Source organism: Mchenga conophoros, linkage group LG6 (assembly GCF_057382185.1).
Source record: "Mchenga conophoros isolate Kocher_MC1m ecotype Shallow Benthic linkage group LG6, M_conophoros_male_GT1.1, whole genome shotgun sequence".
NCBI lineage: Eukaryota > Metazoa > Chordata > Actinopteri > Cichliformes > Cichlidae > Mchenga > Mchenga conophoros.
Genome location: NC_140531.1, coordinates 30,062,968 through 30,079,193, shown reverse-complemented (window position 1 = coordinate 30,079,193; position 16,226 = coordinate 30,062,968). Strand labels below are relative to the sequence as shown.

Here is a 16,226-nt window from a genome sequence, read left to right as displayed (position 1 = left end):
ATTGAGGTATCCTGGTATGACGACCACAACTGTGATGACAAATGGTAAGGTCAAACTGTCACGTTAAATAAATGTGGCTTTCAATTAAAAGAAATCCAAGAAATGCTTGCTCACAAGAAAACCCCCTGCCTGTATGTTTCGGGTTCAGTTTGGACTCGCCAGCGGACACGCTGGGTGTCGGTCTGACTGGGACACTTACGTCATCAGAGAGAGCTCGTGTATATGCGTTTGTGTGCGTTTGTGTGCGGGCCTATCTTGTCCTGAGGCAGTGACCTTAATCTGGAGCGCAAGGGTGACACAGGCTCAGACCAGACAGTGACAGAAATGAATTCATGCAACAGAAAAAGCACACGCGCACACAAGTACACGCTTTACATCTGCGGCTGTACTCACTTCTGGAGCTATGTAGTCTGGAGTGCCACAGAAGGTCCTCGTGCTGACTCCTTCTGTCATGTTCTCTTTACACATGCCAAAGTCAGCAATCTTAATGTGTCCCTCAGAGTCCAGCATCACGTTGTCCAACTTCAGATCCCTGAGGAAGCAGGCGGGAATTCAAAACATACCTTCAGATGCTGACTCTTCCATTAGTGGTTGTCTTTTATGATAGAGTTATAAAAGACATTTACTACATCACAAAGGATGTTCCTAGCTTAAAAGCAACCTAGGTATGTATACCGTGTAAACCTTTTAATACTCACCTGTAAATGATTCCTTTACAGTGCAGGAAGAAGAGACCAACAGCGATCTCTGCTGCATAGAACCTGCAATGACAACATTCACATATTTACAACTGCTTAAAACCGAGCCTTCAACCTCAGAACAAACAGTTCCAATACAGCATGTCTGTATTATTGTTGCAGCTTATGCTTTACTGTTATTAGACACTAATGTGATCATAATACAAAAGGGGATAAAACCTAAAGGCTTAATGTAAATTCTCAAATATAATTTTGACTGTAACCACAGATTCATTTTACAGCCGAATCATAGAAACACACAGATAAACTGATATGTCTTACACTGCCTGAGGTTCCTTGAACTTGCCCACTTGCTGGATATGGTACATAAGGTCTCCACCATTCACATACTCCATGACAAAGTACAGGCGGTCCTGTGGTCATGCAGAGGGGAAAAAGGTGAAAGAAGAGTTATGAGTGTGTGAGAAATCAAGAAAAAATAATAATAGGTTCTACGTAAAAAACTGTCGAATTTCAAAATATGTTTACATTTCTATTCGTGGTAAAACCTCAAATCAGAGAAATACAGTCTTGACGTCTTGCCTACCCCCGCTGTCTAAGTTGTTCCATCTTTCCTGCTACTCTTTCCATGACAAGGTGACCCAAATAGCCCACAGCAAAGCGCTTCATGGAAAATGAAAACACTCAACACAGACATCTGTCAGGAAATATTCTCTTTGTGTTCTACTGCTGGTCCCTTACTGCCCGTGACAAGTTTGGCCTGACCCCAGTCCACATGTGTTTGATGGTCTCTTACGAACAAAACAATAACAACAGACCCATGGAGACAGCGCAGCTGAACCTTCCACCAGGTCTGACACCAAATGTCACCACTCTTGGCAAAGCGGGCTTTACCCTGGACTGTGTGTGCTGTGACCCTCACTGTACTGCAATGACAGCGCCTTCAGCAAAATGCACATTATAGCTTCTCGACCTCTCTGCGCCTCTGATATAAAAAGCCTCCTTGTTTTCACTCAGTAAAGGGTTTGACTTCAGTGGATCCGATGTTGAGAGCGTGCTGTCTTAGCAGAACACTGTGTGGAACTCATGCATTTAAGCTAATTATGTTTTAAAAAGACAGCTGCTGTGCAGATTTATGAAACTGGGCAAAAAATGAAGTAAATCTGTTTTTATCATTTATTTTATCTCTGGTTATTTAATGTGTAAAATAAATAACGTAATAGCAATAACAATTAGAATAAGAAGTAGTCCTTTTTTGTGATGCAGGTATGATTTTCTTTAACAGAAATATCTTGAGGATCACAGAAAACTCAATCGGGCCATTTCACGATTGGTGTCACTATTTTTATTTTTATTAACCTGAATGTATTTTAGGGAAACAGTCAAATCAAATGAAACATTATCTAAGTGTAAAGATTTTCTGTTTAAAAAACAACTCAAACACTGATCAGTTTCAAGAAAATGGACATATTTAAAACATTTGGACTATTTCCCAAATTTAAAACATTCACATAAAGAAAATGTTCGAGTACGGGCATCGCAGGAAAAGGTCTGCACAGCAAATGTGAAACTAGACAAAGAGGTCACAAAAGTGTAGGAGTAAGTGTGTTTTTGTTATTCTCTGTACGCGAATGGGTGTGCGAGTATGTGTATTCATGAATATGCTATGAGTGATGCCAAGCTGTGTCTCTTCCTATTTCCTCTGCCTTGCCTGCCAGTTCAGCTCTAATCAGCTGCTATAGTTTAGCCCGGCCTCTCTCAGAGTCTGGATGCTGGTAGACGTTCATTTGCAATTTACAGATTTAACAAAGAGACATTCAGATTAAGGAAGCCATCGACTTCTTTTGCATATGGACTATAATAGATTTGCAGAGTTTATGCAAGTTCACAACACTACTTACTGAAAACATTTTACAATTTCTTTAGATCATTACATTTACTGAGTACAAAAAAGAGATATTAAGGGTATCAAAGATAACTTTGGTACCCTTTGTAACAAAGCCTTTTGCTTATTTAAACAGAGAGAGAGCTCACCCTTTAATTGGGGTTACTTTGTTCCCCTTTCACTTTTTTTTTAATTGGACTTGTCATAAACGTCCTTTGCTGCCTTCTCCAGCACTTTATGACTAAGCTGTTTAGCTAAAAGCCGCTTGCTGAATTAATTTGACCTGACTTGACCTCGAGTGAGTTATCCTGGTACATCCAGAAGCCTTTTACCTACCACTGTCTGGAAGCACGAGTGGAGGTATGTGAGGAAGGGCGGTTTGTCCTGCTGGGCCAGGACTCTCTTCTCCACCATGGTACATTCAACATCATCATCCTGGATTACCACATCCTTCTTCAGAATCTTTATAGCATACAGCTCCTCAGTGGTCTTCATCTCTGCTAGCATCACCTTTGCAGAGACAGAAGGTGGCCAAGTAAAAATCATTTCCATGTAGAGTACAATGCACTTTGTTCTTCCAACTTTGGATATCGCGCACCTTGCCAAAGCTTCCCTTCCCCAACACAGCTAGGAAATTGAAGTCGATGAGTTTGACCTGGTTCAGGCTGTTTGATGGGAGCTGGCTGGAGTGGCTGTCATCAGTCTCAGTGATCACCTTCTTAGTGGGACCAAGTTTGGCTTTCTACACTCGGAGTAGAAAAAAATAAAGTGTCTGAAGGTTAAATGGTTATAAGAAAAGCATATAACCTAAAGCGGCTGCAATGTGCAATTCAGAAAAGACAATGATCGTGGATACCTAAAATGTTAACCTTGATAAAATGCATAAAACTTGTTTTTAAGCAAATAAAAAAATGGCAGAACATATTCAAGCTTCTTTATCGTGGATTTTTCTCACAGAGAAGACAACATATTCACACGTTTTTGCCAATTTTTTAAATTTATGTCTACAACCACTAAAACCATTTTCATACAGATGAATATTCAATATGTGTCAATTCATTTACTAAAATAACACAAAATATCCTTAATTGATTTTTCTGTTTACCTGCTGTATAACTTATACTTGCCATTAGCTCACTATCTGCCAGAATACACTGACTGACAGGCACAATTCAAGATTAATGAGATCAAGCAAAACTGATGTGCCTTTTTGGAGCTCCTATAATACAAAATGACTCGATAAACCCGATTGAGATTTGCAGTTGTCTTCTTGTCCAATTACTGTCCAATAAATTACTCTAGCTATATTAACAAATTGCTATCATTTAAACAAAGTAAAACAGTGCTGGTGGTTGTTGTCAGCATAAAGCGAGAAAGCTGAAATGTTGGATTTGGAAAAAAAACAAAAAAACCCAAAAAAATCATGCAAGCATTGTTTGTCACATCTGCTTTTGCTGTGAGAATCAGTTAATCATAAACATCATTGATTAAATTCAATAGCAAAGCTAATGCATGACACTGCTGTTATCAACAATGATCATTTTCTATTGTTTCATTTACAGTAGTGTGTAAAAGTCTCAAGTTATCCCTCATGTTCTTTTTCCTTTTGCTTCAGAGGAGCCTTAATTTTCTTGTGATTTTTTATGGTCTTGGGCAATAGTTCTTCAGGCTTTCTGAGGGTCTTTCAAAGTTTTTAAAGTTCTTTGGAAGAGAAGTCAATCTTAAGGTTGGGAAATAGGAAGATGGTTGGAGGACGGTCTTGTTAAAACTGATGGAATTACGAATGCAGAAAGTACTGTTAGAGTTTGACTCACCATCTGGCAACAGCTTCATTTTTTAATAAAGCAATGATCCTAAACACACTGCCAAAGCAGTAAAAGACAAACCTGGATAGAAATGCATACAATAATGGTATACTATTAGTTATGGATTAGTCTCCCCAGAGCCCAGACCTCAGCACTACTGCAGCAGTGTGGGATCATCTTGACAGATAGCAAAACAAAAGAACATCCAACATCCAAAGAAGGGCTTTGAATGTCCGTCGAGAAGCCTGGAGAACTATTCCTGAAGACGACTTATAGAAATTACATAAACAAAGTTTGCACAAGAGTGTTCAGGCTGTGTTGAAGCATAAAGGCAGTCATAGCAAAAACTGACTCTGTGTTGCTTTTTATATTCATGTATTATCCATGTTTCAATAAATCCCTGCATCTATTTCCCATGTTTCTTGCAAAATATATAGAAATGAAGATTGACTTGAGCTTTTCACACAGTACTGTAACATATTTTAACCAGACATAGCATCCACAAAGCTAGGCATAGAAATTTTATTTTAAGTATTAAATCATTAAGATCAGTGATCAAAGTAAAACCTAAAAAAACAGCATTTAAAATCTCTACATTGAAATCAGACCTTAAAACGCTCGATTTCTACGTGGCTGCTGTTGCACCGAAGGAAAGGATGCCACCACGTGGCTTCAACATTCACATGCATGTCCAGTGTAAAATATATCTCTAATTCTGACCTGTAAAAATACAAAAACATTCTCGTCTTTGCACCTCTTCATGCCAAGTCATGCTCAATCTTTCAGCAGTGCAAATGCTTCAAGACACTACAGTGCACTATGCTGAAAAATACACTACTGTGGCAGTCTGAACACTAAAAACAATCTGACGAAGCGTCCCGCTTCATATCTTTCTCTAAGCAGATCTACACAAAACACACCTCACACCGGCTTCATATTCACTCTTAGCCAAGGCAAAAATCATGCTCTCCCCAACATCCTAGTTATTACCTAAATCTTCATGCTGCACAAAGAAGTTTGTTTTCTTCTGCTACAGGAGATAAATCTTCTTTTATTTTTCCCAGTGAAGCATAAGAATATACTATATACATGAAACAGGAAGACCAACTTGTGTGGGGCTGAAAGGTTTCCAGGCCATTACAATATTGTTCCTCTTAAAAAACAGGAAAACAGGAAGAACTTAGTGTTATCCCACACCATAGATACCTGATAAATTCACCCATTTATCTCTATAACATTCAAGTAAAATACACTGAATATTAAAATACTTTCTAGCAGTGCTGAGCAGCTGCAGTTTGGTTAATGAAAGCTACCGTTGCCTGCTCTTAAACTAGGAGAGCAGTAAGAAAGCTGAGCAGACCGCACCAGATCACAGCACACCTGTAAGCTTTAGCCACAGAAACAAGCCTGGCCGGGCCAAGCAAGCAGCAGCCTTACTTCCTTCCTTCCTTTTAGACGCACCTGATCAGAGTCTTCCACAACTGCTTGGTCCTGAAACCACAGGGAAAAGGGAGCCAAAAGGTCTAACTCACTTAGTACACTTGTGTACAGGCGCACACCACAACAGCTGACTTGTATGAACAGGTAGTTGAGGGCCAATAGTGAGGCTCGTACACGCAGACAAACACAGAGAATATGAATGAAGATACAGCATTCATAATATGACACTAAATCGTGTGGTCGAGCCTTTCGATCAGCAAACTTAGTCCACGGGGCTCCAGTTAGAGTTTACAGACATGTACAAGTTCAAAATTGCAGCTTCACAGAAAGAAACCAGCGAGAACAGTCAAAATAATTACCTGATCTCTATTATATTTCTGATAAAGCAGTCACCCCCAGAGGTGACTTCATGAATTATGTTTTAAAAACAACTTTTGATTTAACCATGGAGACTAAAAAAATGTTAAGGTGAGAGGGATAAGTGCTTATACACACACACAGACACACATAAAAGAGCAGGAACAATTACCCGCCATGTACTCAGGTCAATGCTGACATCTAGTGTTTGCATCTGGTTTATTTCTCTATTCATACAGTATATCAAATATGCAATATTTCCATCCATGTAGTTATGCCTTAGACTGAAGTTTATCTAGGTTTACACTGAGATGTTTGCAGGTTCAAGAAGCAGACGCTTACAGACAAATGTTCAGCTGTGAGATGAGAAAAGAAACTAGCTACGGGTTATACTTCAGTTGACATCGACATAAGCACACAACATGAAGCGTACACAGACAAGACGGGCGCACAACACAAAGACGCACATGCAGACACATGTAAAGCTATGAACTGTAAGCAGTAAATCAGGATTTACTAACAATCCTTTGTCAAACTCTGAGAAAATGCGAGCCGTGAAAACGAGGAAGAGCTGTACTTTCACAAAAATGGGGAGTTACTAAATATCCATCGGGCTTATTTCATTCATTTATAAAATTATCATTTTTTGATTTGAATTTTTTTTTTTTATCCAAGCCAAAATGTACAAATTGTTAGTAAACTGGATCAATTTGTAGTAGCGCGGCACCACATACAAATGATCAGAGACGAGGAGAAGTGGAGGAACATGTCACCACAGCAAGACGAGACAAAAGAGGAGAAGGAGAGGAGAGAAGGGTCGAGGAGCGGAGAGGGCTACCTTTAGATTAAAATTAATTTGGCAGTCCTGAGAGCAGGGGCAAGACGTGGAGAAAGGAAGAGAGAAACTCTTGCATTAAATATGACACTGTGACATAGGGTGAAGAAGCATTTGTACAGTGTAAGTCTCACCAAGCACACAGGAGGGAGCAGGAAGCTAAGGGAAAAAAGGGAGAGAACCACAGAGGGGTTTATGAAGAGGGGAGAGAAGGGAGAGGAGTTCTCAGGCCATAAAAAAACTAAAAAAAAAACATTCATTAAAGTCAAGTGGATGAAACATTACATCTACAGATGCCAGACAATTACTTCGGAGCTCCATGAGAGAGATATGATGACTGCACTGGGCTTCTCTTAAAGGCAATTTAAACGATGTGAAAAACTAGAACAATGTTGAAAATACCTGTTCCGTTTATGCACTGCACATTTGCACAGTACACTACTGTAGCTTCTGTGTGTGAGAGAAAAATCACCACATTTTCGTGTCACGCACTGTGAGGAACATGCTCGCTACTGGTCTTTGTTCCTGTTATCGAGACAAACGCAACACAACTGCACTGTCACCCTCTGACTTCAGGCCAAATTTGTTTTCTTCACCTCTTTTCTCTCTTTTTTTTTATCATCATCACCTTTTTTCTCATTGCCTGGATATATTTCAGAATGTATTTCTGTTACTGTGTCGTTACACAGGGCAGCTTCTCCTTTAATGTAATGAACGCATTTTGTAAAGCTGCAAAAAGTTGAACAGGAGATGATTTTTATGGCAAAGCTTACTTTAATATGGAAAACGTGTTTCTAAGTGTTTCCATATACTTAAAAATATGCACACATATATAAAACTCCAGACAATGATCGAGCTTCATATTGAATCCAGATTAACGAGCATGAGGTTTGTTTGCTTTTTTCGGTCAGCTAAAAATTGGCTGTCAGTCCCAGCCGTGACCTTTCCCAGCCCAACTTTCTATTCTTTCTCATTCTATCCACCCCCTTTATTCTCAACCATGTGTCGCAGAAAGGTCGTGGAAAGTAACCTTAAACACATCTTCTAGAGACCTGGGCTTTCATTGCACACTGTGACACAGAATACCAGGTGAAATAATTCACTCCAAGAAGGCCAGACGCACACAGGTTCGAACAAGAAGAACATGAAATTGTATCAAATAACATATTTTTTTAACACAATGTGTGCTTAAACATTACTGCAAAGTAGGAGGAGCTGATTATTCTCCTCATCCTTTTAACATGCTATTGAGCACAGTCACTAAAGCTGATCCCCCTTTCTGTTTGGTTCTGGCTGGAATGTAATAACAACAATTATCCACAAACACGCAAAAAATGTAAAGTAGAAGTGAAGCCTCAGAATTCAAAGAGGGCACGCCGAGGAGCTCTGTGAAAGCTGCAGCTGTCACACGGTTATCTGCAGTCCAGGAGAGCATGTGACAGTTCGATAATTCTGCTGGACAGGGTGGCAGGATCAGATCGATCCACCTCAGTCTGAAGCGTGTAATAAATGCTTCTGTCTTTGTGCCATGCAGTTTGAAGATACTGCAAAAGAAAAGATCGCGCAGCTTTGATTATGTTAATACAATCCTCACCTCAAATTTCTGCCTCAGTTCCTCATTACCATCATCCTCCTCTGAGATGGGAACATTGTAGTACTCCCCCTCCTCCTGGCACAATAACTTATACCTGAGAGGAGAGACATGACATGACAGGAAGTGAGGGGAAGAAACAAAGACAAGCTTATCCAAGCATTCTGTTTACATCAGAAGATGTTGTGTTTGTTAAAACCTGGATGATATAAAGCATTTACTGGGTACCAAGGAGCAACTGATGAGAGCTTAAACTACTGATATTTCTGACTCTACAGTTGTTTTTTTTACTTAAAATAACAGTGTAAATACAAAGAGTAACATAAAAGTTATTTCATTCGTTACATCAATCAATACTCTGTCATTCTAAACTATAAATACAGATCAACAGTAACTGGGCATTCAACAAGTCAGCATTACCATCCACAGACTGGAGCCTTCATGAGCTCTGACACGCCAAAGGAAAGGGCTCCCATGAAGTCATTCCTCGTGGTCCGATCCCAGTCCCACACTTCTACTGATAGTCTGCGGTCTTTATCTGTATTCCTCAGCTTGCTGTACAGCACATTATGGTTAATAAAAAATAACACATTTGCTTACAGAGTCGTTCTTAATACTACTACTACTTATACTAATAGTACTTTAAACATTAAATACATTTAGCTTTTTTTCCCCTTATCCTCTGTTAATTTATAATCTGTGCCATACTACAGCCTAGAGTGGGCCAGAGGCTGAAGATGGACCCGTGTACTCACAAAGTGAACGTCTCGTTCCATTTGGGGTTGAGGCTGGAGCGGATCGTTTTGGTCTTCTGCTTGGTCTCATTTTTGGGATCTGGTACGATCTTGAGCTTCACATATGGATCAGACAGCCCGTTGGGGTCCATGGGAATGAGGTTTCTGGCTTCAGTCACTGAAAACGATGAAGGATACAAACAAAAGATTGACACATTTGTCCATCCATCCGTCTTATGTGTCAGTGTGTGAATGTATGTGTGAATGGGTGGATGACTGAATGTGTAAAGCGCTTTGGGGTCCTTAGGGACTAGTAAAGCGCTATACAAATACAGGCCATTTACCACTTATTCCACTTATTCAGGGTTGCAGGGGGACAGGAGCCTGTCCCAGCTTTCACAGGGCATTAGGTGGAATACAGCCCTCTAGTGTGGGGTTAACACAAAGACACAGACAGCCAGTCATGCCTACAGCCAGTTTAGAATCACCGATTAACCTAACCCCATGCAAGTACAGAAAGGTCCCAGCTGGTTGATGGATTTGAACCCAGGACCTTTATCATGTGAGGCTAACAGTGCTAACACTGCACAGTACTGGCGTATCACTTTTTTTAAAGACCAAATAAAATATCTAAATAAAACCTATATAAGGTTAGCATAAGTGCAACCTAGTATCCATCCAATATTCATTAATATTTCCTTTCATATGTAACTTGATAACAACAGTACAAACAGCCCTGAGCATAAGGAACAGTTGCTCTCATTTAATCAACAGGTGAACACCTGCAGGTCAAGATCAACCAGCGAGGCGCAGCCTGTGAGGATTATTTATGGATCCGAGCCATAATGGGAGCAAATGCAGGAAGTGTTATGAGAACGGTGATTCTAATTTGCGAACTGTGTCATGCTTAAGTGGGCGAAGGTTCTCTTCTCTCCCTTCTGTATTTAGCTATTCGGTAAACAAGGGCACACCAGAGACATTAGTACTCCATTAGCTTTGAGCATTGGAGCACTGCCAGATCTGGGCTGCAGTACAGTGCACACACAGACTCACATGCTCACATAAATATACACCTCCCTGCACACAATCAGATGTACACAGAGTATGTTTATCGACACACAATGTATCTAGCGTCCCCGCAGAGATAGGGATGGATGCCTGCCTGCTTTGTTAAACCTCATACCCTGGAGATCGGAGCTGTCTCCCCATGTGGCCCTGTCAGTCACACTGCAACCGTGGGCTGACAAAGCTAAATGATCTTTGACCTGGAAAAGAAGGCGCTAAGCCAGTGTGTTAAGAATGCAAGACAGAACTGCTAAACCCGGTGTTTTAACTCTGAATGTTATACAGATTGGCAGGATTAGGAGGGATAAATGAATAAAATCAATAAGGGATTGACACTGTTGGGTTAGTATAGCAGCTGTTGCAAATGTCGAGATGCTCCAAGAAGAAGGTAAAAACACAGCACAATTTTCCACTGGACTTTTACAGAATAAACCACATTGTGCACATCACAACAGACTCAAAAGGATCTTTGAAAAGAGCATATAACACTTCAATGATGGTGTATTGTATTCTCAGCACCTGTGGTGGAGGATCTGGGCGTCGAGTGATGATAATGGGGTGTGAAGTTTGATGAGTGATGAGCAAGCTGCTGTAGAACATGCTGGGAGATAGAGCACACTTCACAAGAGCGTCAGACGTTTCCAGGAGAAACTTGAAGTGTGGGAAGATATTGAGCGATCCTAAACCGGCAACCTTCGGCTTCCTCAGAAATCCAGTCAAGATGTGTTGAATAAGTATCTTCAAAGAACATCTTTGCTATTGAGTGCATTCTAATATAGATGCACTCTGCAGTAGAATTGCAGTCTGTAGGTAAACCTCTATTTCAATTTCTTTTCATTTCTTGAACAGAAGAAAATGCAATGGAAATGAATACATCTCTTCTTCTTCCTGACATAATAGCTGGTGGGCACTTTAGCCCTAAAAGAGCAGCAGCTCTAACTGCTATAAAAATGGTTGTAGTCTCAGACCTGAATTCACATGGGCTATTTTTACAATGACAAAAACAGAATAGAAGAAAAGTGCTAGTGTAACTCTATAAGACCGATTTAAGTGCTGTGCGAACCTACAATTGTAGTCCAGTGAATGGTTATGCACTGATTGCACATCTAATATTCAAGTGAAGTTGAATTTAATATCTGCGGCAAGCTGAACTTCTACACCAGACGTTTTTCCAATCCTTAGACGGTAAAGGTCATGTTTTGAATATTTCATATTCTGGCCTTATGTATGCCAAGACCTGGGACCAAAAGACATTCTGTAAAGCATATAAAAGGGACACTTCTTGGTGTCTTATGCTTGCGAGCTTGAATAGTTTGGTAATTTGGTTGAAATATAAATCATTGTATTAGCTACTCCTCTGGGGGGGGATATTTAATATTTATATATGTGACAAACTGTGTGTCTGAATTTTAGCTCTGCTTTGTCCACAACATTATAGGTTTACACACTACTTATACGAACAAGTACCTGAAGAGTCCCCGACAGCCATTGCAAAACTGTACTTCCAGTCCTGACCAGTAGGGGGCATTCTAGACTGTCTAATTGAGCTTTGCAGGCACAGAGCTCACACACGCACAACTGTGTGCCACAAAACAAACCAGATATGTGAGTAGTCTTAAATTCTGAGTGAGTTTTTTGCTGAGTTGTAGAAATCTGTTAGTTGAAGGGAAACTACATTTGAAATGAAATATCAAATATATAAACACCTTTGTTGTTTTACACCCCTGGATGGGCCTCCATCTGTAAAATGTTGCATTTTATATAATCTTAGCATGATTTTGCATCTTCTAGTTGTCTCTTTTCTCATACGATGAGTGCACCTTCTGTTTTCTCTGCCTCAGCTGGATTTCATTATTGATTTTCTCAGTTGCACTGTTAGAAAACTTGCTGCACACTAAACGCTAGATGACTACTTATGAAACAGACTCGACCTACTTGGGCCAAATAGCTGTGATAGTTTTTGTTGTTGTTGTGTAAGTCCAAGTGAGCTGAAAACTGCATCCGTGTGCAAATATGCATGTTTCCTTTCAAAAACCACTTCTGTCCATTTCTGTTCTACAGACCGTAACAAAACCAAGAGCGCAAAAACCAGATAAGAAAAACCAAACAAGCAACAACTGATGTGATGAAAAGCAGAGCCATATGTTCAAATGGTGTGGAGGGAGTGTGCACATGCTGAGAGGAGGGAGTTGAGGCAGGACACCGACAAACACACTGGGAATACCAATGACATGACTCCTGGGAGTCTAGCAGCACAAATCCCAGAGCAACAAAGTTCAGCTGTTTTTCTGAGGTCCGGAGAGACACCGAAGGAAGGAGAGAGTCTGTGTGTGCATTTATGCATTAATAGGACAGAAGCAAGCTGCACAAGATGATTTAAAGCAATGGTTTCCCTGCAATCAGGAAAACCTCCTCCAGAACTTCAACCAAATTTCCATTCATGACTGTTTGTCAGCAACTGTTTGTTTCAGAAAAACGAAGCTTTAGGTTAAGAAGCCAGAACAACTAAACTTACAATGCAAACAATAAAAAAAGGACTATTTTTTTTAGTTATATACATTCATCATTACGTTATCCATAGCTTCAGTTCTGCCCATTTTTTAAAATATCCATATAATGCACTATTAAGACGTGTGCCTACTCTGGATGCACTGGATGCAATTACTGTTAGTGTATGCTGTAATATTAGCGAAAAGGGAAAAGTGAGATCAATAGAAACACAGACAAAAGTCGCCACTGAGTTTGGTTTCTTAGCCTGCTGACTTTCCATGCTTGTAAACAAAATTTTTGACTCTAATTAGATTCTTTCCCTATCGCAAGGATTCAAAGACAGACAGGAAACAGCAGGGAAGTGAAGAGAGACCGCTGCAAACTGTAAACAGCTGCTTCTACTTGCCTCTTCTTGCTGATTTTGAGTGATTACTGTAAATGCTCTGATTACAGTATTGAAATAAATAACTTAAATTTGTTTGTGATGACAGTTTAGTCTAGTTTAGCTTAGCTTTAATCTGGCACAACGGTGTTGGCCCAAATTTGATTTTTGATCTGTTCGGTTGCTGTGTTTTTTTTTTAATCCCCCAGAACCGCTGGAACAGCACTACCTCCACGATCTACAAAGCTATGATTCACAAATAAAGAGCGTATTATAAGAGAGTGTGCATGGATATGACAACAACCCAATATTATGCTGTGGTAAGCCACAGTCTTTCAAGTCTTTATTTACTTTGCGAAGCCATCTACAGAGACGCACAGAGCCTTGTCTTCGGCTGAAGCAGGATGACCCGACTAAAAATTAGGCCAGCCATGTTTGTTCTTCACCTCCTAGTGTAAACACTGTGTGCAAACCCTCCCTGAGCAAATGTCCCTTAAGTGTGTCTAACTCTGTACCTTGAAAGCCTGGTATTTACAAAGTGGCCTGAAAAAAATGTAATGTAATCTTGCACAAGCACGCCACATAAATTTGAATGCCTGTGCTTGTTACTACTTTGATGAGTGAGGATATTATCTCAGCGAATGCAATGCATTTATTAAAACTTGAAAACATAATGGGCGCTAAAAGAGCTGTGAAGTTTGTTTCAAACGATAATATATTCATCGTACTGTTCAGATTGTGCATATCTTCATTACAAGGACATAGCTGTACAGCCAAAGAGCTCACTGTACAATCTTCAGGCAGGAAACACTGCTGGCCCAGTGGCCAACACCCTGCAGTGGAAAAACGCTGGCAAGGCTAGCATCACAAGTGCTGTCAGCTGCTCCATCTTAGCTCTGATTCACTGGGAAAGTTTAATAGCGGGATTTTAAAGTAAATTTTCTCTTGGCAAGAACTCGTTGGGTTTTCTGCAGAATGACTCAGACAGTACAAAGAAATGGAAATTACTCGGAGAAAATGCTGCAGAGTGGATGCAGCTTGTCATTGGGCAGTTCTGGCGTAACCTCCGCCAGAACTCAGACAGAGCTTTGATCCGACCCTAACTGTGCCTTCCAGCAAGGCCTCTTTGGATTCAGAGAGTAAAGTCTTGTGTTTAATCATTTCGAATGAACAGGTGAGGATGAACACTTTAACCAGAATGGACTTTTATTTTGACATTTTACTAATTAATTGAGTTTGATCACTGAGAAGAAAAGGTAAGAAAGGGGATGTACTACAAAACTGGTGGAACACTGTGCAGAATATATTGGCAAACGAATATCCAAAATGTGACAGGAAAACTTTTAGAAACCATCAGTGTGCACAAAACTGCAGAGTGACTATTACTATAAGCTATCACTAATACACATACACTGGGTCACTTCATGTCTCCTTGGCAACTTGACCATGAACCCAGAAACTACATACATGCTTAAATAATTTGTATTTTCCTTTATGGTTGAAGGGCCAATGAATTTTAGCAGTACTGTCAGGATCTCATTTGAACCTCACGCTGTCTATTTTTGGCAAGCATTATCAGGATTGAGAAAACCACAAAAGCAGCAACAGGAAAAGAAAAGTGCAAAAGCAACTGCAGCTCCATCAGCTAGAAGACGTTAACAACATCGAGGGTGAATTTTTTTTCTCGATTACTGTAAAGTGTAACTACACCTCCAAGGTTCAACAAGTCAAATCTGGCTTCACTGATCCACCCACATCTATAGCCTCCGCTGCCAATCTGACCTACACACACCTACAATGCACCTACATGTAAACTCCTACAGCAGGTATAATGTAACAACTAGCAGAGGCACATTCGAAGAAAGGAGACACAAAGTCTAATGGGAAAGTTAAAGCAAAGATAAAAGGAAGCTGAGGGGGGTGGTGAATGATGCTAGTTTGAAGAATTTGGTAAGTCAACATGGGAACCAAACTGAAATGTAATAATTACCCAGAGTTAAGCTTGTGCTGTCTCTGTAGAGTAAATATCTGGTTTTATATTTGAAAGACTAAGAATGTCTAATGTACTGTTGCTCATTACTGGCATTCTTTTCTTAAATCTACTGACTAACTGACCCCTACAAGACCAAAACTAAGGACACACCTGCTTGAATGCAATTTGTATTATTAATTTAATGTTTCCAGGGATGTAATCAGTAATCAGGTTACTCATATGTCATTCATAACTATCAGGTTATGAGACAGTCGGCCTCTGCAGAACATCCTCCAACAGTCTGTCTGGAGTCTCCTCTCAGTGTCAGCTGTTTACTGCAGTGTGAGCAGTGTTTTGAACAATGTATGGGCTGCATTATGTATACATATATATGTATTATGTGTATCAGTAGCAAACTAACAGGAGAAGATTAGGAGCAAACAAAACACCAACTAGTAGGAGTATCTTAAAGTCTGGCAAAAGTATGAAGGGAATTCCTGTGAGTTTCAGTATTTATATACTGCTTAGATCGATAGATGTAATGATAAGAGTGAAGCCAATTTTTAGTCACTGACTGAGTTATTATGATCGCAGCGGGTAAAAGTACATATTGTTGAAGGATGAAATGAGGTTAAGCGCCCCAAGTGATACTTCAGAGTCAATTTGCTAAGCCTGAACCGAGTTTGACCCCATTCATTTGTTACATTCGTGCACAGTAAACAAGCAGAAAAATGAACGTACGGCAAAGGGCTCTCTACCAAAAGACTTCTCCAACTCTGGAAAAATTTGCAGAAAATCAATGAACAATAAGGTTGCTGAAAATAAAAAAAACAGGAGGGCTGTTGTTGTCTCAGAGCCAACTAACAGAGGAGAGCTATGTGCAGGAATAAGAGGCAGAAAACAAGGTTAGTGGGTTATCTCTGTCCTTCACCAGAGAAACAGATCTCGTTTTGTCTTCCTCACCATATCCCT

The 16,226-nt window shown here is 40.1% G+C and overlaps 1 protein-coding gene across 3 annotated transcripts in view; it reads right to left on the bottom strand.

The window, feature by feature from the left end:
* The window catches only part of prkcaa (protein kinase C, alpha, a), a 144,018-nt gene that overhangs the window by 38,354 nt on the left and 89,438 nt on the right, over positions 1-16,226 (bottom strand). Inside the window, exons 6-14 of one of the 3 annotated variants that reach the window (XM_085277350.1) lie at positions 9,367-9,523; positions 9,032-9,166; positions 8,615-8,708; positions 7,024-7,050; positions 3,182-3,325; positions 2,920-3,093; positions 1,020-1,111; positions 699-761; positions 394-532 (exon numbers count right to left, since the gene is read on the bottom strand). In XM_085277350.1, coding sequence (XP_085133476.1) covers positions 394-532; positions 699-761; positions 1,020-1,111; positions 2,920-3,093; positions 3,182-3,325; positions 7,024-7,050; positions 8,615-8,708; positions 9,032-9,166; positions 9,367-9,523 — 1,025 coding nt within the window. Of the gene's footprint in view, positions 1-393; positions 533-698; positions 762-1,019; positions 1,112-2,919; positions 3,094-3,181; positions 3,326-5,849; positions 5,880-7,023; positions 7,051-8,614; positions 8,709-9,031; positions 9,167-9,366; positions 9,524-16,226 lie in introns of all 3 variants that reach the window. The other 2 variants (XM_085277349.1, XM_085277351.1) reach the window with 2 other exon arrangements.